Here is a 24322-nt window from a genome sequence, read left to right on the forward strand (position 1 = left end):
TACTGCGATTGAAGATGAGAAAAAGACATTGACGAAAGACCAAAACAGGTAGTTGGTAGTATTTCTTTGGTTTGATTGCAACATATTAAAGACCAAGACTTTGTGGGGAACATAGTTACGAAGCTACTCATAGCAATACGTAAAACTTCATCGAAAACTAAATTATTACAATTTAATAAGTTTCTTTAATTCGATGTTATAATAATTTGAATGAATGCTTACTAACATCTAGGCTAACTAAATCACTGAATATTTTATTTGATGTAGCAGAAAAAATATAAGGAAATTTAATCTGTAAATTACTTTAAAACAAAATTACTATTATTTTATTTATTATTTGGGACTTATTAAATTATTTGAAAAAAAAAGAGTTCGAAAGAGAAGAGAGGCGAGCGGGAGGGCCAGGTGTGTTGTATATAAGAAAGCGTTTGGAGGCTAATTCGGTGGCACTAACAATCGCTGGCCCTATCAGACACACGCCTTATATTAATATTTTCTTTACCTTTTACTTTTCGAATTCAAAAAATACCACAACAACATCCATAATTTTTGGATTCCATTCCCAAAACGAGAACAAGAAGAAGGAGAGAGACATTGGAACGGGAAAACGAAGAAGTGCGTTCTTTCTCTGTTTCTTCGCCATCCACTTCTACCCGTTTCATCTCTCCCCTCTCTTCTTTTCTCCGTTTCATTCATCAAGGTATCAACATTAAACGCTGCGTTTTCTTCCCGCCACCCTCCTCCCAACTTTCCATGCTTCGTTTTTTTTTCCTTTTTTAATTTCGCTTCACAAATCAAATGGAACATTCGGGTCTCTCAAATCAAATGTAACACATATCCATTCATCATTCTTTCAATCGTTTTCTCCTGGATTCTGATGCATTGCGATGCAACTCATCGTTTTTGTGTCAATTATAATATACCGATACCAATGGTTTTTAAATTTTCTTTCAATAGCATGAATCTTGGTTTGTGGTGTTTCGTTTTCTGTATTCAAAGTCAGATCTACACCGACTTTCGCATTTATTATACATTAATTCACCGATAAATTGGTGTCTGAAAAATCAGTCGTAACTTACACTTTATACATTTTTTTTTCTCTTTTTTGTAACAGAAATTTCTGATTGATGTTGTTGTTTTCTTCAAATATTCTTGCAGGTTGGCCTTACGATTTGGATATTAACACGTTTATTTTTTAATGATGTTTCAACTTTCCATGCAGGCGTAGGAGTATTCACGATGGTTGCAACAGCCGTAACGGCGTCATTTATCCCTGTTGTGCCTTCGCCGGACTCTGGAAAAGGGAAGCAGACGCAGTTGGGTGGTGGGTCTGCGAGCCTGAGAGGACTCCAACCGAGAAATGGTTTATGCGGTGGCTTGCAGGTGAAGGCAAACGCTCATGCCCCTCCGAAGGTTAACGACACCGTGAAGGTTGAGGATGATTTGCCATCTTCATCGTCACTTACTCCTGCTCCGAGGACTTTCATCAACCAGTTACCGGATTGGAGCATGCTTCTCGCTGCCATCACCACCGCCTTCCTAGCTGCGGAGAAGCAGTGGATGATGCTCGATTGGAAGCCGCGCCGGCCCGACATGCTCGTTGACCCCTTTGGGATAGGAAAGATTGTGGAGGACGGGCTTGTGTTCAGGCAGAACTTCTCAATTCGGTCCTACGAAATTGGCGCTGACAAAACCGCGTCTATAGAGACGATGATGAATCATTTGCAGGTCAGCTCATGAAAAACAACTTATCAGCGGTGTTTCCCGTGAGAATTGGAAATCTGTATGATAAATATTTGCATGCGACTTCAAAGTTTAAACTCTAATTTTAATCCTATTTTATTTAGATAATTGGTATACTAAACGTTTGTTTGCATGCATGCTACGAAATAAAACTCCAATTCTAAGTTTTGTCAAGTTGTATGTCGGTGTTTTTTATTTTATTTTATTTTGTATTTGTCTTAACAACAGGAGACAGCTCTTAATCATGTTAAGACTGCGGGGCTTCTTGGTGATGGTTTTGGCTCCACGCCTGAAATGTGTAAGAAGAACTTGATTTGGGTGGTTACCAAGATGCAGGTTGTGGTTGATCGGTATCCTAAATGGTATGTTAGTTTGACTTGGCTTTTTATAGAGTGAATTGCAACAGCATCCATGCTCTCTTCTGTTGATATCTTCTTTTGTCTTTGTCATCATCTTTTCTTTGACTTTTCATAATATCTGGTTGATTTTTTTTATTTCTCAGTTCCCTTGCTTGGGCATGCTGTTTTTGCAAAAAAGTGACATATGAGTTGGAAACTTGGGATTTAATGCGTGCTTGGAATAGATTATGGATCATATTTGAAAATAATTTTATTTTTCATAATCTGAAGTTGTGAATGAAATACGTCTGCCATTTACATGAAATTCTTCCTGGATGGTAATAAATATAATAAACATAAGTTTTATATATAAAGAGTAATGGGAAGTTGCCGTACCTCTGTTAGACTGGATATGATAGGGCAATAAACTACTATGTATAGATATTTTTACCTTTCGTAGTAAAATTGTATATTTCGCCATTATTATGGTAAAACAATCAGTGCATACACAGGTTTTCAAAAGATGCAACTCATACCATGTGCCTATTTTTACATTTACTCTGTTCGACGATAAATAATGATTCTGTTTCATCTGAAGCTGACTGAATCTATGTTTTGCTTCAGGGGTGATGTTGTTCAAGTCGATACTTGGGTTTCCGCATCAGGAAAGAATGGTATGCGTCGTGATTGGCTTGTGCGTGATGCCCAAACGGGTGAAATCTTGACAAGAGCCTCCAGGTAGATGTCAGTTTCAGGAATCCTTTTTTCTGTTGCCTATAGATATGTTTTAGTTTTTTTTCTGAATCTGAATTCTCTATATCATATTTACTTTATCTTAAGAAAATATTAACTTTCAACTTGCTTTTCTCATGCCTTTAGAAATCTTGATAAAGTCGAACAATTGCAGTATTAAGATTTTTTGCAGATGAGAATTTTCGAATCCACAAACAGTATTTAATACAATCTAATTTGCTATGAAGTACAAACTCATCTATCTGCTGCACCTTGGTGCTAGGAAATTGTAAGGATTTTCTGATTGGTTGATTTATTATTTTGATGTTCTATAGTGTTTGGGTCATGATGAATAAAGTGACAAGGAAACTGTCTAAAATTCCCGAAGAAGTCAGGGGAGAGATAGGCACTTATTTTGTGGATTCTGCTCCAGTTGTGGAAGAGGATAAAAGAAAACTATCCAAACTTGATGATTCAGCTAATTTCATTCGCACTGGTTTAAGTGTATGCAAAATCTTTATGTAATTGCTAACATTTATTTATTTTAAGTACCTCAGATGTTTTCCAATTATGTTATTTATCTCTATTTACAGCCTAGATGGAGTGATCTAGATGTTAACCAGCATGTTAACAATGTGAAGTACATTGGGTGGATTCTGGAGGTAATTCTTCTTCTATTCTTGAATTGTTATTTAATCGGTCCTTAATTTCTTTTTTTAGCGCGATTTATTAGTAGAGCTCGTTTGACCTTTTAAAGGCAGGTTCAATGGTGATACTGTTATTATGCAACACCCACAGTGTGCCAATGCAACTGTCAGTTAGTTCTTTTTAGAGTAACCTGGGCTTGAGTCTCAATACCTTTTCAGGTTTAGCTTCCGAAAGCATTTCGTAAGATCATGTTTTCTGATTTCCAGTCCTATCAAGTGAAAGTTGTTTGAAAATATCAAATTTGTATCATAGTTTTGCCTCGTATGAAAGTAGTTTATGACAGTTCGTGAAGTGCATTGAAAGTAGCTGAGAGTTGTAAAATGGGACGGTAGATGGGGAAATAAAACACTACTTTTCCTCGTTTGATCTTTTCGTGTCCTACTTTAGAGTCCCCTTTTTTATTAGTGTGTTTTATTTGTTAGGATAAACAATGATTTTTATTCGTTTAGTTTGGATTTTGATGAATCCATTAAACCAAAAATATTTTGCTTTGATTACTGCAGAGTGCTCCACAACCACTTTTGGAGAGTCATGAGTTATGTGCCATGACTTTGGAGTACAGAAGGGAGTGTGGCAGGAACAGTGTGCTGGATTCCCTGACTGATATATCTGGTGCTAATGTAGGCAGTTTAGCCGACGGTGGACTTTTTGAGTGCAAACACTTGCTTCGACTTGAAGATGGTGCTGAAATTGTGAGAGGTAGGACCGAATGGAGATCCAAGTCTGCAAACAACTTTGGAGTTCTGAGTCAGGTTTCAGCAGAAAGCACCTAAATATTGATTGTCATAACTGGATGAAGTGGCATAAACTCCCTTTCCCACCTGCAGATTGGATCAAACCTCATTGGAGCTTCGTTTTTGTTTTTATCAAGATCTACATGTCTTAAATATATAAAATTGTTACTTGTAAAGAATGGAAGAAGGGTGGGAAAGTTGAATTCCATTTCATTTATGGTCATGCTACTCTTAGGTGTCATCAATATTCAATTGTTCGTCAAAATGGCTAAGCCTGTATGTTAGTATAATTTCATTTTTCCTTTCCCTTTAAAGGAAAGACGCAACACACCAAAACAAATAAATGTATCTTCTATAGGTTGCAGGCTGACTTGGGTCTCTCATTTGCTGTTTTTATGGTAAGTTAAGCCATTTCTTCCGGTAATTTCATAATTTCAACTTGGACCTCCTTAAAATTTTGTATCCTAGAATATATGATTTGAAATATAATATTTTTTATATTTTGGATTATATATTTTAGAATATAAAATAAAAATATATATTCTGAATTATATATTTTGAAAAATAAAATTTACATTTTAGATTGGAAAATGCAAAAATTTATTGGAGTGTTTCTTCTTGCATCTCCATACTTTGTTCATGCACCTCCATATTCTTAACTTCCTTCCATATTCTTCTCCCCTTCCTTCTTTCTCCATCTCCACCAACGCCCCTTCCTCTACTTCCACTGGTGCTGGTTCTTCTTCTTCCTCCACTTCCACCGAAGCTCCTTCACCTACCTCTATTGGCGCCCCCATCTTCTTCCTGCAGCTCCACCGAAGCAACATTGAACCAACCAGCTATAACACCTTCTTCAACCCCATGAACATGGGTATTGCAGTACTAAGATTGAAAAGAAAATAAAAGGGTAGTGTTGATTTGATGATTTGTTCTTGTGTTGTGGGTTGAAGTGTTGAGAATTTGTAATTACTTGCATATGGATGATAAAGAATAATGAATGTGTATCATTAAAGGGGTGATATCTTTACGTGTTGTTCTATGAATGGGTCCTTGAGAGCTGTGGCATGGGTCACTACTACTGCGACAACTACACAGTTTTATTCCCTTAAAAGATACATTTTGGATTCTCCAAGTCCCGAATGTAAAATTAAGATGTATTTCGCATTATATAATTTCAAAATGTAAACTAATATTTTCAATGTTACAATTTCAAATGCAAAATTAAAAAAAAAATTGTATTTTGAATTATACAATTCAAAATTATATGACATAGATTATATAATTCAAGATATATTTTTTACGTTTTAGATTATGTATTCCGAAAATTTGCAAATTCTACGTTTCAAAACTCAAAATAAAAAGAGAATAAAATGGGAAATTTAAAATATATGTAGGTGCGTGATGAAATTAAAGAGGTGCAGAAGAAATGTCACTTGGTATGACAATGTATTATCATACTCCCTTCCCTCTCTTCCCCTTTTCTTTTTTAATTATAAAATTTTGTAAGATTCTTACCGAATTTAACCAAAAGTCTTTGAGCCAAAAAAGTTTTGGAGGCGGAACATTCGTTCTTGAATTTCAGGCTTCTATTATCTGGTAACTAAGCTTCAAGAGATTCATTTAGAAAATGGTCTTTGATGGTTAAGTAAATAAAAGAGTGAGAATCAGTATAATAATAATGAGAGTGGAGAGTTGGGAAATACGAGAGTTTCAAAATTGACTTTTAAGTTAGATATGTTGTATTTATAGATCTCGTAAAGCATACGTTATTGACAATCTAGACAAACATACATTTTGTTTATGTCTACATATTTGAAGATCATTTACAAAAAAATATGAGTGTGCTTAATCCTATAAACAACTACAAGAAAAAGACATCACAAATTTATAATTCATTATATGATATTGCATAAGAAAAATACAATCACAGTTTATTAATACACATGTTTATGTCTTCATTTTAGGCTCAATACATAAATTTAGGAGGTGCCAAAAAAATTATAATTAAATAATTTGATTGTGGTATTACAATACAATATATAAGGGATGCATCTTTCCATCCTGAAATATGTTTTGTGCTGTTGTGTGTATAAATAAATTAACAATAGGGTTTTTTAAATTTGATTTAAGTTGTATCTTAATAAACAAAAAAATTGAACCAAAAAACAATTTGAGAAATAATTTTTAGCAGCACTGAAGATCAGGATACTAACATGATGAAATTAGAGGAGTAATAATTTTAGAAAAAAAATTGAAGAAAATAAGATAGATTAAAAGTAAATAGTAAAATAAAAGTAAGAGCATGAGATGTTAATTATTTAGGGAGTGGGGTTAGGAAGCGGTGTACCTAAGACTAGAATTGTAAGTAACATGTCGCATCGGTTGTCCTCTTTAATCCAGGAATCGGTCATGGAAATCCCCAGATAGGGTCTCTCCTCTCTCTATTCTCCAAACATACCATAAACAAATCTCTCATTTTCTACGTCAAACTCTCTTTCTTTTTCTTCACCACCCAACAAATAAAACACCATCTTTCTCTTTCTCTCTCTCTCTCTCTCTCTCTCTCTCTCTCTCTCTCTCTCTCTCTCTTTCTCTATAATGCTTCTTACTTCTTTGACTACTTCCCCTTCTCTTCTCTCCAATTTTTTCTTTCCCAACCAAATCAGGTTGCTTGTTTCTGCTTCTCTCTCAATTACCACCTTTGCAGATTTTTAAATCCTTAAATGTACTGTTTTCCTCTGTCTTGTCTTGTTCGGGACTCCCTTTTTACTATTTTCTTAATGGATAAAATTGTCTGCTAATGCTCACGTAAGGTTCAAGGATTGTGCAGTGCTTTAATGCTTCCTCAACTTCTTTGTAATTTTTTAACTTAGACCCCGATCTTGGGTTTTGCCATTCACTGTTGCTTCCACTGAAAACTTTTTAAACTTGTATTGATTTACTGTTTCTTGATTCTTGCTCTTCTCGATTTTATTTAAATACTTGTTCAGATGAACTTCGTCTGTTCTTTAAAATAATGAAACTCATCCGTATCTACTGAATTCTGCAAAGAAGCCTTAGATCTGGTTAGAATTTGTTGCTCTTCGTAGTTCTTTAGAAGATACCCCGAATGCATTTTTCGAATTACTGTTTATTACATCGACACATATTGTGCAAGGACTGATGTCTCCCTGTTGATTTTGTCTGTATTTGCTGCAGTACGTTTTAGGTTGGTTGTGCTGTTGTATTCTTTCTTAACTGGATTTTGTTTATTTTTTTCTTTAGTTGTTATCCTTTTGTTCTTGGGTTTAATCTGTAAATTGGTCCTAGATGCACTATAAACTCTCATACGCGGGTCTTAGTTTGCTTTTTTGTTATATGATTGCACGTTTTCGTGTGCTCTTATGGTTCATTTCACCAATAAACTCATGCTGGTGTTCTGTCTGTTAGGTTTGCTACATTGGCACTATGTTAAAGCAAATTCTTAGCAAATTGCCCAAGAAGGTGCCAAAATCTGACACATCAGATTCGGCTCAGAGTGATTCCGGGAGTGCTACTACTTTTGCAAATGTCTTTCAGTGTTCGAATGTTGGGGTTGCCATTTCAAACAAATTAAATGCAGTGAAGCGGGTATCATCAGTGGTATTTCCAGCAAGCTTGAGTGCTGGAGTGGAAGCAGTTGATCCCCATATATCTTTCAAAGATGTTTCAAATATACAGAAGCAAAACCTGTTTATCAGTAAGTTGAATCTTTGCTGCACTGTTTATGATAAGAATTGTACAGAGAAAGATGTTAAACATCAAACATTAGTAGAGCTTGTTGATTTTGTTTCTTCTGGATCTGCAAAGTTCACAGAACCATCAATAGCTGCAATGTGTAAAATGTGTGCAAGTAATTTGTTCAGGGTTTTCCCACCTAAGTTTCGTCCTAGTGCTACTGGTGGAGAAACAGAAGATGAAGAGCTTATGTTCGATCCTTCCTGGTCTCACCTGAAAATTGTTTATGATCTTCTCCTTCAATTCATAAATTATAACGCACTTGATCTAAAGGTGGCAAAATTGCATATTGATAATGCGTTCATTGTTAGATTGCTTGACCTTTTTGATTCTGAGGACCCTAGAGAAAGAGATTGCCTGAAAACAATTCTGCATAGAGTCTATGGGAAATTCATGGTACACAGGCCTTTCATACGGAAATGTGTCAGCAATATCATCTACCGATTTGTTTTCGAGACTGAACGTCATAATGGAATTGCTGAGTTGCTGGAGATTTTTGGGAGTGTAATTTGTGGGTTTGCGTTGCCACTGAAGGAGGAGCACACAATATTTTTGTGTAGGGTTTTAATGCCCTTACACAAACCTAAATCTGTTGGTAGTTACCATCAGCAATTAACATATTGTGTTTTACAGTTCATTGATAAGGATCCAACACTGGCTAGCACGGTGATAACGGGGCTACTGAAGTACTGGCCAGTAACAAATAGCCAAAAGGAGCTCATGTTCATAAGTGAGTTGGAAGAGGTTTTGGATGCCACAATCATGACTGAATTTCAGAAGGTTATGGTCCCACTGTTCCGACGAATAGCTTGCTGTCTCAATAGCTATCATTACCAGGTAATTTCAGTTAATCTACTGCTCTTTTAGCTTCATTTTCATATGCAAGAGTAAGCTTGTGTCGATTAAACTTAATACATATTCTTTTCACCTTGTAGAGAGAACTTCCGTGTAAAGTAGTAAGAAATTGGATTCAGCTTGTAAATACCGTTATGTTGCCAATCCCTTTTTCTGTCTCTTCTCGATCATACATTGATGTAGCCTTGGTGTCATGCAATGCAATTTCCAGTTACATGGTTTTGGAGCTCTGATGAGAGTGTTGTGTTGGATGAGTGTACATATTAGACAAGATAGGATTAAGAGTAATGCATCAAATAGAAAAGTGTGTAGAAACAGTCTCACCTTGGATGATTTGGACATGTCACTTGTGTGGAAGAAACTGTAGAAGCAAAACTATTGGAAAAACCATTAAGAAGGATTTAGAGATCAATGGCCTATTCTACAAACGTGATATACAATGACTTGTTTGATTAATGGAACCGATCCCACCTTTCAGTAAAAGACTAGATTGCTGTATTGTTTTGGTGATGATAACTGTGATGAAACACTGTCTGACTGACCATATATTTTTCAACAAACTTTTTCTTATACATTCTTTATTATTAGTTGCATAAAAAATTTATCAGAAATCATGAGTGTATCTCATTGAATACGGAGTGGGATCTAAACAACACAGTTTTGTGATTTTCAATAAAATTTTCAACCTTAAATAAAAAGTGTATCAGAGGGCATGTAGTTAGTATTTCTATTTATGAAGAATATCTATCTATCAGTCTTCTTATTCATATCTTTGTTCAGGTGGCTGAACGAGCTCATTTGCTATGGAACAACGAACACATCTTCGATGTTGTCTCTCAAAACCGGGAGGTGATTCTGCCTCTTGTGTTCACAGCACTTATACATAACACCCAAAATCACTGGAACCGAGCAGTGCTCAACCAGACCGAGAACATGAGGAAGATGCTGTCTCAGATGGACGAGGAACTGGTGCTTGCCTGCCAACTCAAGTTGGAGGAGGAAGATTCAAGGTCAAGTGCCGCAGCTGAGCAGCGAAGAGTGACATGGGAACTTCTTGAAGCTGCTGCCACTGCCAATATCCAACCTATAGCTGTAGCAGGTGATGTTGTAGCATCTCCTGCATGTTCGGTGGCATGCTAGTTGACAGTGCGAGTGTGAATGTTCAAATTACTGAGCAACATGGTTCTTGCGTTTTTCCATGTTGTAAGATGAATTTGCAATGGCATTTAGGTTTGTAAAAATCCTAGATGTTTGCCTTAAAAAATGTTTAGAACGTGTTGCTTGTGTTGTGGGAATTGAAAGGGTATTTGTTTGTGGTGTCGGTGCAGTCACGCATGCAATTATTTGGTGTGTCAGCAGCATCCACTTCTCACTACCTAATGACCTGGCTGGCCCCCACTTTAGCACTTGTATTGGTTGAGTGGTATTGCACTGCACTGAGGAATCGATGTGGTGCCATTGCTGATATTCCTTAACCATACTCTAACACTATGTATGTAGATGTCTATGCATAATGCAGCCTTTTTCTACTGGAGATACCAAATGTCTTCCATTCTGTCGTTTTGGGAAAACTAGTAATGGTACTCTAGCTAATTTTATTTTTAATAAATTGCTTGGGTAATTTTTTTAAAGTTTAATTTTCATGTTTGGTGACAATTTTGTAGTGTGAACGAATTGGGGAAAATGGTTTCTGATATAATTTCTAGAGTAATTATTTTGAAGTTAATATTTTCATTATATACTTGATTCTTTTTTGTTTGACGCCTTCTTCGTAAGTGCCTCCTCACTGAAGATAATTTCATATTTAGAGGATGCGTTGTAGTTTTGTACAAGAATTATGATGCTGCTTATAATAGACTTCTAGAAAGATTCCACTTACTAACAATTCCTTTTAGAAAAGGGTTTGATACTTCTATTTTTTATACTAATCACAATCCTAATTTTGATTAGTAGAATATTGAAGGATCTAAGCCATATATGTAGTCTTTACAATATGGTTTTACTCCCAGCAGTATCAAAGACTATCAGCCTTCTTATAGTCATCACAGTTCACAAGCATGGTTTCAAATGAGGTTTCTATTACTCCTTCAACACCATCTAGTTAGAATGAGTCTCCATGTAATGATAATAGTTCTTCATTTTTCATTCTTGGATAGTTAATACATGGACTATTGATCATATATGTCCATCTTCATCCAATCTCATTTCTTTTAATCAAATAGACTAGTACGTATTAGACTATCAAATGAAAAATAAAGTCATAAAAAAATTATTTTAGTCCGTGACATATCTTAACAAATAATTTTAGGGGTTTAAAATAATATATTCACACTAAGCATAATTTAATAACTTAAATGTCCAATATTCATGTAAGTTACTACCAAATGTTGCAAGTAGTGTGGGAATTTCTTTTGCTCCTACATATATTGCATCACCCTTATTTTACAGTGAACAAATATATGGAACAAGTGCATTTCTCTTTAATTACTATCAACATTAATCCTGACTTTATTTTTGTCAAAAAACGATAGATTAAGTGGCAGAGTGAAGGAGTCAACACCACCTATTCTAATAAAACTCCGCCATTGATTTTTATTTTTCTTCTTTTTTAATCTTTGGTCAAACAATAATTCATTAAATATTATTGGTTCAACTAAGATGCATGATAATATTTATATATTCAAGGTGTCTTCTTACCAAAACTACATCAAGTCTTCAAAGTCATATCCTAATGTTGTTAATTTTGTCTTTGTTGATCTTAAGACCTGTGAACAATTTCATTTAGGACATACTTTAAATAAATATATTGATATAACCAAAACGAAATTTCCTTTTGTTAAGTAGACGAATCCTATATTTATGATGTTTTCCTTCGTTCAAAACGAATAAAAAAGGAACTTTTCTTTCCAGTTAATGATTCTAAATTTGCCAAATGTTTTGATGATATACATGTTAATCTTAGAGTGTCGTACTCCATATCTTCTATTGAGGGATATAAGTATTTTCTAACCATTGTAAATGATCATTTTAGGTACACCACTGCCAACAACTCCTTTTATTAAGTAGAGAGTGACTGCTACTGAACATTCAAACTGCGACTAATGATCTTGTAAACTAGCATTGTAGAGTAATATATCATCAAAGAAGACAAGGAGGAACTTTCTCAAAAACTCATTAAAAATATCATTCATCAATCCCTGAAATGTTGCAGGGTCATTGGTGAGCCCAAATGGCAAAACCGAATACTCAAAATGGCCTCCATGCGTCTTGAAAGTAGTCTTATGCACTTAAAAGGTCATCCACCAAAGGAATGAGAAACTTGTCTTATTTTTTTTATTAAGGTCTTTTTTGCAACTAAAACTATAGGGCTTGCATACGGACTGTTACTTTGTTGTATAATACCATTGTCCAGTGATTCTTTCACCAATCTATCAATATCTTTTTGTTGTTTCCTATATTTGTAAGGTCACTTACTAATTGGATTGGCTCCTTGCACAAGTGGAATTCTATGATCATGTCTACCTCTTGAAGAAGGCAGGGTCGTTGGTTCATTGAAAACATCTTCAAATTCCAACAACAATTGCTCTATATCACCAGTTATATCATTTTCAAGAGCGTGTGTTGTCAAGGAATGTAATAAACCCATTTCTTGGTTGCAAGGTTGTATCATGGAGAAGTGTACACTACTTTCCAAAGCCTTGGACAATTGTTGTTTTCTCACAGTTTTAACATTAGTTGTAGCTCCTGTTAGTGCATGTTTCTTGCTTGAAAAAACAAAACTATAATGGATAACTTATCAAAATTCCATGTAATATCCCCTAGTGTCACAAGCCATTCAATTCCCAACACCAAATCACAACAGCCCAGGGGAATTAACATAACATCATAAGTGAATTTAGTACTTTGAATTGTCCAAGAGAAGCCTGTAACCTTAGAAGAAACTGTAATTTTAGTGTCATCCACAACTATGACATTCAGAGGTTGCACTGGATACTTTACAACCAAGCTTTTTAGCTACATCAATGTCCAAAATGTTGAGTGCTGCCACTATCAATGAGCACATGCAAGGGTTTCTTGCTGACATAACCAGTGGCTCTCATAGTTTTAAAACTAGGCAAACCAGTCATAACATTCACTGAAATTACGTGGTCAACAGTGTCGTGCTCCAATTTTTCCTCTCCAAGGGACATATCGTTCAAAATTTCTGTCATTTCATCAACCTCCATAACATGAATGCGTAACTTTTTGTGTGTTAGAAAGTGTTCCACAATGAAGGGTTCATCACAAAAGTAACATAAACTCTTGGCACGTCGTGCACTCATATAAGCTGGGGTAAGGGGCTTTTTGTAGCTTGTGTTTGAGGTTTGAAAGTGTCTGATGATTTGGGTGGGTTAGGCAGTATAGGAGGCGTGTTGGCAGGGACAAGTTTAAATGATTTAGGAAATGGTTTTGATGTTGGGGTGGAATTGGTCCTAGATTCATATAATTTTGCCAAGGAATGTGATAGCCACCCAGTTTATTTAAAACTGTAAAGATTTCCAAGACAGGTTCTTGGATGTTCATCCAGAAAAACTAGACAACTTTATTACCAATGAAACAAACACACTAATCTAAATTGTTACACTAGCCCTGATCTTTCGAGAGGACCAGACTCTCCCTAGCCTTTCCTTTACAAAACTTCCTAAAAAACTGCTAAAAACAACTGCTTACATAGACTTTATAAAAGTCAGAGACAACAAAACCTACCCACAGATAGTTATAATTGTTTGTCCCTTTTATATCTCCTAATAAACTAAATCATATAGTTTTTCTTCTGCCGAAAACCTTCCCTTTTTACCTATCAATACCCCCTCCATGAAGTTTCACCTTGTCCTCAAGGTGAAAAGCAAGAAACTCTGTATTGATGGCTGTTGCAGATTCCAAGCTGTTTTGAATGGATGAGAGGTGTTTTAAATTGTACGAACTACCTTCTGTTTTTCTTATTTTGTAAAATGTATCAAACTTATCAACACCCGCTCCATGAAGGTGCATCTTATCCTCAAGGTGAAAGTCTGGAACTTCTTTACGAATGCAGGCAGCAGATTCCTCTAACTCCTGAATTTCCTCTTCCGAAATAAGAAGCATATGGAGCTGTTTATTTTTGCAAGTATGATTAGGCCCAAACTTTTCATCACACCTGAAGCATAAGCCCTTTTTTTTTTATCTTATCTTGCAATTCTTCTTGGGACAATTTTTTAAATGGTGCCCCTCCTTGTTGAGTCCCAGTAGGAGAACTATTGATGGTGCTCACACAACCATTGCTCTCTCAACTTCCTCTGTTGGAGTTAGTAAAACTACCGAATTTCCCCCTTCCTTGGAGTAACTGCGAGTAGGTGGCAATTGTCTATAGGTGTTACTTTGAAGTTGCATCGTGAGGGGTGACTCTAACCTTTTCCTCCACCATTTGAGCCTTCATCATTAACTCAGCAAGGCTCTTGGGCTCATACAACTTAACCTCTGCCCTTATTTCGTCCTTCAATCCATTCAGAAAAATGTCAGTCAAATAATCCTGCCTTATACCTTTCAAGAATGCAGCATATTGCTCAAATTGTTCAATATACTCTCCCACCTGTTCAATTTGTCTAAGCCCAATCAAGACTTCAAAAGGATTTTGAAGCATTGTTGGTTGGAACCGTTGAGCAACTGTCTCTTTGAAAGCCCCCCATGTGGGATTCGGATAGCAAGTCTCCCACCACTGGAGCCAATTCAGGGCTTTTCCCTCCAAAGCCACCATAACAGCCCTCATCTTCTCCTCTTCATTGACTTCTTTCAACAGGAAATATCTCTCCAACCGGTTAGTCCAGCCATAAGCATCTTCTCCTATAAAAACAGGAATATCTAGCTTCCTCCATTTTTCCCCAGTCAGTCCTGAACGTCCACTTTCAGTCCCTCCATCATTCTTGAGACTACCTGTACTGCCTTCCTTGGCAATAGAAGCACTATCCGCTATTTGTTTATTAGAGGATCTGAAACATTCCACCAACCCTGTCAACTCTGTAAGCATTTCCTCCAACCTTTGGAACCTTCTCTAATTTTCATGGTCCTGTTCTTACACTATGCGCTCCAATCCATCCAATCTTGCCTCCATTCTCATATTGACCATGCTGCATGGCCACCACAGCACCAGGAAAGTGGCTTTGATACCAATGATAGGCACCCATATTTATTTAAAACTATAAAGATTTCCAAGACAAGTTCTTGGATGTTCACCCAGAAAAACTAGACAACTTTATTAACAATGAAACAAACACAGTAATCTAAATTGTTACACTAGCCCTGGTCTTTCGAGAGGACCAGACTCTCCCTAGCCTTTCCCTTACGAAATTTCCTAAAAAACTGCTAAAAACAACTGCTTATATAGACTTTATAAAAGTCTGAGACAACAAAACCTACCCACAGACAATTATAACTGCTTGTCCCTTTTTCTTCTGCTGAAAACCTTCCCTTTGTAAATGTCTTAGCTTCATTATAAGTTTTAATTTAATATTACTAAATTAATCGAAACCCTTTTAATCTTAACGTTATTTAATGGCTCTAACTACATTCAAAATACGAAACCTGATGATAAATTCACTTATCAAATCTATGTGGAAAACAAAGGAATAGAAATAACCAACAAACTATGATACACGTAACAAAGAAAACCTAAAAGGTTTGTCACTTTTTTGTCAAGATTCTTCACCTCAAAACTGAACCCAATGCTATAGTTGGTCTGGTCATTGGATTTAGCCAAGGAACCATTACCATCACACCTTTTTCAAAATTGATCACCTTGAAAACTTAACCCAATGCTATAGTTGTTCCGGTCATTGGATTTTGCAAAGGAACCATTACCATCATGAACCATGATTTCCATCTTCACAAGAAAAAGAAAAGGAAAAAAACATATTTTAGTTAACCATGTCTTCCTCTCCCCCTTCCTCTTCCCCTTCCTCTCCCCCTTCCTCTTCCTCTTCTTCCTCCTTGTGCCATTTGATGGCTGCTTTCAGAATCCCTTTCATATGTGAACATACTCATCCTAATATCTTGTGCCTTGGCTTCATGAGTACCCACACCCCATCCTTCCTAAAAATCAAGTCATATAAGATAATAAGACACTGGACCAACTGTTATAGAGTGATGAAGAAAAAAGAAAAACAAAACAGAATAATTCACAAATATTACTAAAAGGTAAGGTACTGACCCGAGAATCCTCAAGGTTTAGTTGATTTTGAAGGTGCCTAGCAAGATCCTCATCATGACTGATATATAGATCCTTGTCTGTATTAGTAAGCTTTGTCTGGGCCTTTCTGTTTTCATATTCTTCCAGAGTGAATACAACTGGATCTTCTTCTTTCCCCTTGCCCCTATGTTTCCAACCCCTACCACGTCGATTATTCTCACTTGGTGGATTCAGTTTCTGAAGTAATTTTTGGGCAGCTGCTTGATTTTGCACAGGAACAGATTCCACAACTGTAAATAGGTCAAACATCAATACCACATTAATACCATCGAAGAGAAAGAGCGTTGAATAATAAATAAAAAATGGATTCGGTCAAAAAGGGCATGAATTTGATTCATATTTTATATTGCATATGTAACTTAATTGGCAGTTCATTCCCAAAGAGATGCAGACAGTCTGATTGTTTATATCATATAAAACATCCAACCAATGAGGCACTTTTTCCAGGGCACTTGTATGTCGGTTTTGATTAAGCTTTGTTTATTAATAGAACCTGACAAGTAAAACCCATTTCAACCAACTAAAAATAACAGTTGAAAAAGAAATACCAATTCCAAAAAGACATTTTCCAGTTGTGAACTCAATTTCAGATGCACCTCAAGATTATCATATTATATATATACCAAAAGCACTTGACAAAAATATACGACAAAGGAAACACCTTCTTTTGGCCTTGTGCTTGAACTACTAGCCTTGTCTTGAGCTCTTTGTTGAGGTAGATTGGATTCTAGATTTACATTCAAAATATCTGCTTTCTGGTTGGGGCCTTGCTGGATATCAGTTGGTCTCTTCTCAGTTGTACCGAGCATAGCAATTTGCTTATGATTTCCACTAGATTTATAATCTGCAATACCTGTTGGTCTCATCTCAGCTTTACCAACATCAGCAATTGGCTTACGACTTCTACTAGAGTTATAATCTGTAATACCTGTTGGAGATCACTGTTTCTGTCAATTCCATGCAAACTATCATGAATTCTGAACAACAAACAGCACATTTGGTGTTTGAAGGACTATTGTTAGAGCACAAATAGGATATCCATATTTGTTCCAGAAACCGTTAAGACTAGTAGAATTCACAAACTTCCCTTGAGATTACTGAATCCTGCAAATTGGCCATTAGTTTTTTCCTTTGACGGATTATTTCAATGGAATGAAAATCATATAAAAGAGAAGTTAATTCCAGGAACTCTTTGATATGTATAAAGTGGTCTGATAAACTTTAATGGGAGGTATCAGTATTACAAAAACTAACCATGTGATGGTATAACATTCAAAATTTGAGGGGTTGCTTCCATAAGATTTCCAAATATTGGAGGTCAGTGTAATTTACTCCACCAAGCAGTTCTCGAAAATAATATATAAAAACAAAAATAGCCTCAAGAGGAGGCAGGATGAACACCAATGATCATCATCCGTATAACAATTAACTTATGTATCAATTCCAATTCTGTGCTAATAACAAGAATCACTTGATTATGAACAATAATGACAAACCAAAATCACAGTCAATCTTCAAGAAAAAAAACATGCACATACTACAAAATAAAAAGGAAAGAATGGCAAAAATATGTTCCTTTTGACCTGAGTAAGATCCAACCTGCAGCTTCACAAACTGTGGAGGACCACCTGTATCACGATTCTCTAGCTTTCTTAAAGATGATCGGGAGAATCCTGAATATTTTTTATTCATCTCCCATTCATCGTAGAGTGTTTGAACAACACCTCCTAATACAGTCAATACTTTAGGAGTTAAGCAAACAATTCCACTATGAACTGCAACTTTATTTTCCAAACGGATCTGTCCAACGGGAACACAACAGTATCATAAAAGGTAAAACTGATTTATAATTGACACATACAAATATAGATTCAAGAATAAACACATAACACACGACAGAAGCAACATATCACATAATCACTAAGTACAAACATGCCACACACTATAATAGCATAAAGTCAGGTCAGCAATCAAGACATATTAATGATGGTCAACAGAATATAACAATTGTATCAATCAAAATGTTACAAACATGCATGAATATACAGAAATTTAGCTCCACATGTAAAGGAAGGCTTTTAGAGTTGTCCATACCCATGTCGTACCTAATACTCCTCATATACTTCTGGCAACATATCTGAAAGTATCCAATTTTCTTATATATATTTTCAGGAAAAAGAAACTGAAGGAATCGATTAGGGCAGGTCAGATACATATGGAAGTATCCAATTTTATAAATGTGTGTGTCGGTATATACTTGAGAGAGTGAAAATATTAGAAAGAATGCCTAAGAGAGATTGATACATCCCAGCTGATTTGTGAACCTATAAGAGTCCATACATCCAAGATACAAAGAGAAGATCTGAAGACTACACCAAGGTGAGGTATCACCAAAACAACTAAACTATTCTAAGAAGTTTACCTATTCTAACAATTTCAAAAATTCTAAGATACATTTTACGATGACAAAATTTCTACGAGCTAAGGAGAAAAGTATTGGAAGAATTCACTAATTTTTCATCTTGTACAAGTAAATTTCTTCTTTTGATTCAATTGATTATGATGGGCATTAAATCCAAAAGTTTGATGGATGATGCATGCATCTTCCACCCCTGAACACCAAAAGTGCAGGAATTGGCGCTAGTTATGAACTAAAGCAAAATTATCCATGTCTCTTTCTTTACAATAGTTATGAATATGAGAAACGATTAATCTCTATTTCTTTACCAACATTCTGCATCTATATACTTTGCAGTGATGTTTCCTAAGATATCCAGAGCGCATCCCATCCTACATTTAAAAATTTCCCGTATTCCTATGCGCATGTCGTACAAAGTATCCTGTCTTCATGTGTTAGCAGTATCTCACTATATCAAAGAATAGGGTTTCCCCATTTATAACATTGATATAAATCAACGTAATTTTCAAAGGTTTATTATAGACTATGCCATGCATTCGGTCACAAACTCACAATCATAAAGGTACATGCAGTTGCTACAATTCATAGCAAGAACGGCATTACCTTAGTACCCGGAACAACATTGTCGGGTATAGAAGGAACGTGAGAATATTCCACTGCAGTTATTTCGGAGTGACCATCAGTGAGACACAATCTGAGAACTCTCCGATCACCTGAATTCCTCAAAAACTCATCCACGCTGCTCTTAGATATGTCCCTCACCGAATTTATCTGGTAGAGCCAACAAATTTTAAATTTTAAAATAAACAAACAAATAATACGAGCCACAACACCAACCCATAAGCTTGTAACCAGTTACCAAATCCAATCAGAATTACAACAACAACAACAAATTAAATTAAAAAACAAAATTTTAACCAGCACTATAGTTTTAATAGATGGAAGGTGAAGAAATTGCCTGAAGAACTTTTGGGCCGTGAAGAAAAGAGGAAGCATTGCGAAGAAGAGAGGGTTGGGGCAGAGACTTGGCGCCAATAGATCGAAGGTCCGAATTAAGGAGCTCTGACTCGACAGAACGTAGGAATTTGGAAGGTTCATCAGCGAGTGCGGATTGAATGACGATGATGGCCTTCAAATTTTCTGTGTCTTCCAAACACCAACCTCTTTGCCTTAGGGTTTCCATCACCATTCCGGAATCCCAACCTCTTGAATTCTCCTCCATCCCCAACTGTGTTCAACTTCCACTGTGTTCCGGTTTCAACCAGTGGGCGCAACGTTACGCACAAAACGCGAACTTAATTGGGGGTTAGGGTGAGAAACTTTTCGCTAAAGGAAAGAGAAACTGAGCTTATTGATTTTTAGTTTCTAATAATTTCATTGTATATTAAAAGATTAAAAACATATTTAATCATTTTATAAACTTATGATTATACAATTAAAATTATATTTTTATTAGTAAATAATAAAAATAATATAGGAATTAATAAATTATTTTAATCTAGGGGTAAATAAATTATTTTGGTCAATTAATTTTTCAAAATTTGAGGAACTAATTATAAGAAATTTATATAATACATGATTGGAATATTATAGAAAAACTATAATTTGGAGCAATAAAATATTGCAATTAGTTTAAAATCATTTTAATTCTTGTTACATCTCTTCGCCTAATTCTTTCCAAAGAAATTGAGTTTGAAGTTAAACAATTTGAAGATTCTCCAGGAGAACTTGCTCTTCCTGTAATAATAATGTGAATAAAGTTGATTGTTGCCACAGAATCAAATCTGGGATTCACATTTTGCAGGATCAATTTAAGTACATTTACAATGTCTTGGTGGATCTGAATAAAACAATATTTGATTAGTGTAAATTCCTCTTCACATAAGAAATCTAAAACAGGACTATTTTGGTGATTGATGAAATGTGTAGAACAACTTTTATTTTTCAATTGGAATTGGTTACATGAATCAAACCACCTAGTTTGGCATGTAGTTTTTCTTCCCTGTAGCACTGTCTTCCATTTAATTTTCTTTCCTTATTCATAATTTTACATATCTTCTGTACAGATGTTAAAACCACTCAAGACAAGTTTCTATTATCTTTTCTACAACTACCCCCGAACTTGCTTTCTAATCCCTTCATTCATCCACTCATCTCTGCAACATTGAGTTTATATATCCCTTTAAGCTATTAGTGTTTATCCTAGCTCCTTTGCCTGAAGATGATTTTGCTAAAATGTTAGTCACGAGGATGTTGGCTCAGTATTGTACATAAGGGGATTATTTTGCTTAATGCATTTCAAATCCCAACAAATCCAATGTAACATATATCTCTTCGGTTTTAGGGTGTGATCTATCGCCAGCAATAAAATAGTGCAGTTCTTGTCCAACTTGAATCCAGCTACACCCAGGAATCTTTCGTAGACCCTTTTCTTTCATGAATCTTCTTATATTTGACACTTCATCCCATTTTCCGACAGTTGCATATACATTTGAAAGAGCCACATAATTCCCTGAATTATGCGGTTCCAATTTCAACAACCATTTTGCTATATAATCTGCTAGTTCAATATCATGATTTTGTCCACACGCCGCAAGAAGAGATCCTAATATATGTGCATCAGGATGGCTTGGCATTGTCAAAATAGTCTTAAGAGCTTCATCTAACTGACCATCGTCGGCCAAAAGTTTGATCAAACAACCATAATGTTCCTGATTCGGTGACATCTTGAGATCAGAGACCATATACTTGAAAATCTCGATGCCCTCCTTCACCAACCCCCCGTGGCTGCATGCTGACAGCACACTAGTAAGGGTTATGTGATCTGGCACGATTCTTTTTCTTCCCAACTGTTTAAAAAGCGCAAGAGCTTCTCTAGCTTGACCATGAGATGCATATGCAGATATCATTGCATTGTACACAGACAACTCCTTTGTCGAACACATACTGAACACATACTTGGCATCATTCAATGCTCCACATTTAGCATACATATCTATTGTAGTGGTTGCGATATCAAGAGATTGAAACATATAATGCCTCATAATGTACCCATGAATTGCCCTTCCATATTTCAACAATGCCATACTGGTGCAGGCTGAGAGCGCAGAAGTTATGCTCATGTTATTAGGTCTGATTCCCACATCCTGCATCTCCCTGAAAACCATCATGGCATCACAACCAAGGCCATTCTGGGCCAAACCAGACATCACCGTCGTCCACGTGATCAAATTAGGCGTAACACCAGAGGAGCACATTTCCGCAAACATATTTCTAGCCTCAGCAACCTGACCATTCTTAAAGAAACCAAAAATCACAGAATTCCAAGAAACCACATTTGGAGGCACACTCTCCAGCTGCATTTGAAAGAACAACTTCAAGGCCTCCCCACTCAGACCCTGCTCAGCACAAGCAGCCAACATCGTATTCCACAACACAATGTCCTTCTTTCTGGTAGAGCTGAACACTCTTCTTGCACAATCCATCCTCCCACACTTCGCGTACATATCAATGATTCCACTCGAGACAACCACATCATACTGAAAATCATTCTTAACACAATATCCGTGCGCCTTCATACCCAATCCTACATCTCTTGTATCAGCAGCAACAGCCAACAAAGAAGACAATGTCACACAGTCAAACCTTAAATTATGTTCCCTCATCACAAGACACATCTCAAGCGCCTTCCCAACCATCCCATACTGCACATAACCCGAGACAACCAAATTCCACGCCACCACATCTCTCATCACCATTTCTCCAAAAACCACCTCAGCTTCCTCAACCATACCAACCTTGAAATAGAAGTTCATAATTGAACTCCCCAAAACGTCATCCAACTCCAACCCTCCCACAACAGCAAGGCCTTGCCCTTGTTGTCCTTCTCCAACGGCTTCCAAATTCGCACATGCCGTAAAAAATCCCGACAAAGCAACGGGAGTTACTTCCACCCCCTGCAACCTCATCTCCCGAAACATCCCTATCGCCTCCTCGTTCATTCCGTTTTGCGCGTAGGTCACAATCATGGAGTTCCAAGCGACGTTGTTTCTCTCAGCCATTCCATCAAACACCCTCTCCGCATCCTCCAAAGCCCCACACTTCCCATACATGTCGACAAGACTAGTCGCAACATAAACACATTCACTTAACCCCGTTGTCTTCACGACGAACGCGTGAACTCCTTTACCAAATCCGACCCACCGAAGAAACCCGCAAGCCTTCAAAACATTAGGCACAACGAAGTTGTCAGGTAAGAACCCGTGGTTTAGCATTTCGATGTAACCCAAAAGCGCTTCTTCGCAACGGCCCGTTCGCGTGTGCAACCCGATAATGGCCGCCCAGGAGAAGACGTTCTGGCTTAGCGCATTGCGGAAGAGGCGCGTTGCCACGTCGGAGGCGCCGCATTTGGCGTAGAGAATGATTAGCTTGGATTCGACGAACTCGTTTTGGTAGAAGGAAGGACCTTTTTTTATGAGGTGGGCGTGGATTTGGATGCCGAGGGGTAGGGCTCTCTCGTAGACGCAGCCCTGAAGGAGCGTTCCATAAACGTCGGGGCCAGCCTGGAGGTTCCGCCATTGCATTTCGGAGAGGGAATCTACGGCTTCGCGAATTCGGCCATCTTTGCAGAGCAAAGAGAAGTGGTTGTGAGAGAATTGTTTCGGCGTGAGGTTTGTGAGGTTTTGGGGTTTGGAATGGGGAAGGTGGAGGGGAGGGTTGGGGACTGAAGGAAGGAGAGAAGCCATGCATGCATGGAGGTGACGGTGGTCGGAATTTGCAGAGGGAGGAAGAGTGACGTCGTGAATTGAGAATTTGAACGGCGGTGGTTGGCTCTGAACGGATAATTCAGCACATGTAAATGATCATGTTCAGTCTTTTATGAACTAAGTGAGGATAGTTACACAAATTTTATCCTTTAGTTTTTATATGTTTAAAATTCAATCATTTGAGCTAACTATTTGCCTGGTATTAAAGAAATTACTGTTAGATCATAAAAATTGGTACTTTTTTTTATTATGTGTGTATAATTTGTTCCAAGAATCTGTTGGGCAACCATGACAACAGACATGTGAGGAATGTAAGCCATGTTTCTTTTCATGTTTGATAATAGAGTTAGGGATCTTCAAATATTCATTGATTGATAGTTATTAACAAATTTTGATAGTCAGTAAATATATTTAATTTTCTTTTTCATCCTCATCATTTTCATCCTCTTCTATCATTATAGTTGCATTCTACAACCTTCAACTCATTTTCCTAGTCTCTTTCTCTTCTTCTTTCTTCTCATTTTTCTCCTTTTTCTCATTTTCATTACATTGTTGTATACTTTACCTTTGTTGTCACCTTTGTTATTAAAATCACCTCTACTGTCATATTTTTTTTTTCTCCTCTCCTTCTTCTCCTTCTCATTATTTTATAACAAATATATCATCAAAATTTGCAGCAAAAATATTGACATCCATCTATCTGATAAAATTTATTAATAAAAATATTCATCTATAGTAAATATTATAAATTATCAACAGAATTTTCCAACAAATGTTATCAATGGATTCATTAACGATAGATATTCTTATTGATAATAAAAGTTATAATTTATGATGGATATTACTAATAAATTCAATATTAACATATATATTCATCGATAATAAAAAAAATTATAAATTTCATTAATAAAATTTGTTTTACTTACAAATTTCTTTTATCGATAGAATTTTATTGATAATTTATTTTTTTTTATTGTAGTAAGCTTAAGTTGTTCTCTTTTCTTGTTTTG

At 36.3% G+C, this 24322-nt stretch overlaps 4 protein-coding genes across 10 annotated transcripts; 2 read left to right on the forward strand and 2 right to left on the reverse strand.

Moving 5' to 3' along the window:
• Window positions 1–456: 456 nt before the first annotated feature.
• On the forward strand, window positions 457–4625 carry LOC108330613 (palmitoyl-acyl carrier protein thioesterase, chloroplastic). The gene is made up of 7 exons (XM_017565105.2): window positions 457–700; window positions 1223–1728; window positions 1972–2105; window positions 2706–2819; window positions 3149–3317; window positions 3407–3475; window positions 4025–4625. The coding sequence occupies exons 2-7, from the start codon at window positions 1240–1242 to the stop codon at window positions 4292–4294; spliced, it is 1245 nt and encodes a 414-aa protein (XP_017420594.1). The 5' UTR covers window positions 457–700; window positions 1223–1239; the 3' UTR covers window positions 4295–4625.
• A 1975-nt stretch (window positions 4626–6600) lies between these two features.
• Window positions 6601–10402, forward strand: LOC108331923 (serine/threonine protein phosphatase 2A 57 kDa regulatory subunit B' kappa isoform). Of its 7 annotated transcripts, none has more exons than XM_017566942.2 (3): window positions 6601–6683; window positions 7685–8848; window positions 9647–10402. In XM_017566942.2, the coding sequence occupies exons 2-3, from the start codon at window positions 7703–7705 to the stop codon at window positions 10004–10006; spliced, it is 1506 nt and encodes a 501-aa protein (XP_017422431.1). In that variant the 5' UTR covers window positions 6601–6683; window positions 7685–7702; the 3' UTR covers window positions 10007–10402. The 7 variants fall into 7 exon arrangements, with proteins under 7 accessions (XP_017422431.1, XP_017422427.1, XP_017422430.1 ...); XM_017566938.2 differs by having other exon boundaries at window positions 6653–6921; XM_017566941.2 differs by having other exon boundaries at window positions 6654–7463.
• Window positions 10403–15508: 5106 nt separating this feature from the next.
• LOC108331882 (uncharacterized) lies at window positions 15509–19903 on the reverse strand. Its single transcript, XM_017566873.2, has 6 exons — window positions 19505–19903; window positions 19150–19317; window positions 17711–17927; window positions 16789–17055; window positions 16089–16357; window positions 15509–15970 (listed from the first exon to the last, which is right to left on the reverse strand). The coding sequence occupies exons 1-6, from the start codon at window positions 19766–19768 to the stop codon at window positions 15800–15802; spliced, it is 1356 nt and encodes a 451-aa protein (XP_017422362.1). The 5' UTR covers window positions 19769–19903; the 3' UTR covers window positions 15509–15799.
• Window positions 19904–20584: 681 nt separating this feature from the next.
• On the reverse strand, window positions 20585–23570 carry LOC108330804 (pentatricopeptide repeat-containing protein At5g55740, chloroplastic). The gene has a single exon (XM_017565362.2). It carries the CDS (start codon window positions 23289–23291, stop codon window positions 20835–20837), a length of 2457 nt encoding a protein of 818 aa, XP_017420851.1. The 5' UTR covers window positions 23292–23570; the 3' UTR covers window positions 20585–20834.
• Between the last annotated feature and the right edge of the window lie 752 nt (window positions 23571–24322).

This window comes from Vigna angularis, chromosome 4 (genome assembly GCF_016808095.1).
Source record: "Vigna angularis cultivar LongXiaoDou No.4 chromosome 4, ASM1680809v1, whole genome shotgun sequence".
NCBI lineage: Eukaryota > Viridiplantae > Streptophyta > Magnoliopsida > Fabales > Fabaceae > Vigna > Vigna angularis.

Bases quoted from the DNA above. Each gene is read 5' to 3' on its own strand.
- LOC108330804 (XM_017565362.2), bottom strand. From the start codon at position 23,291: ATGGCTTCTCTCCTTCCTTCAGTCCCCAACCCTCCCCTCCACCTTCCC.
- LOC108331882 (XM_017566873.2), bottom strand. From the start codon at position 19,768: ATGGAGGAGAATTCAAGAGGTTGGGATTCCGGAATGGTGATGGAAACC. The intron at 17,928-19,149 runs GTAATGCCGTTC...CCCGTTGGACAG, and splicing joins ATGTTGTTCCGGGTACTAAG to ATCCGTTTGGAAAATAAAGT. The intron at 17,056-17,710 runs GTCAAAAGGAAC...GATCTCCAACAG, and splicing joins GCAGGTTGGATCTTACTCAG to GTATTACAGATTATAACTCT.
- LOC108331923 (XM_017566942.2), top strand. From the start codon at position 7,703: ATGTTAAAGCAAATTCTTAGCAAATTGCCCAAGAAGGTGCCAAAATCT. The intron at 8,849-9,646 runs GTAATTTCAGTT...ATCTTTGTTCAG, and splicing joins TCAATAGCTATCATTACCAG to GTGGCTGAACGAGCTCATTT.
- LOC108330613 (XM_017565105.2), top strand. From the start codon at position 1,240: ATGGTTGCAACAGCCGTAACGGCGTCATTTATCCCTGTTGTGCCTTCG. The intron at 2,106-2,705 runs GTATGTTAGTTT...GTTTTGCTTCAG, and splicing joins GTTGATCGGTATCCTAAATG to GGGTGATGTTGTTCAAGTCG. The intron at 3,476-4,024 runs GTAATTCTTCTT...TGATTACTGCAG, and splicing joins ACATTGGGTGGATTCTGGAG to AGTGCTCCACAACCACTTTT.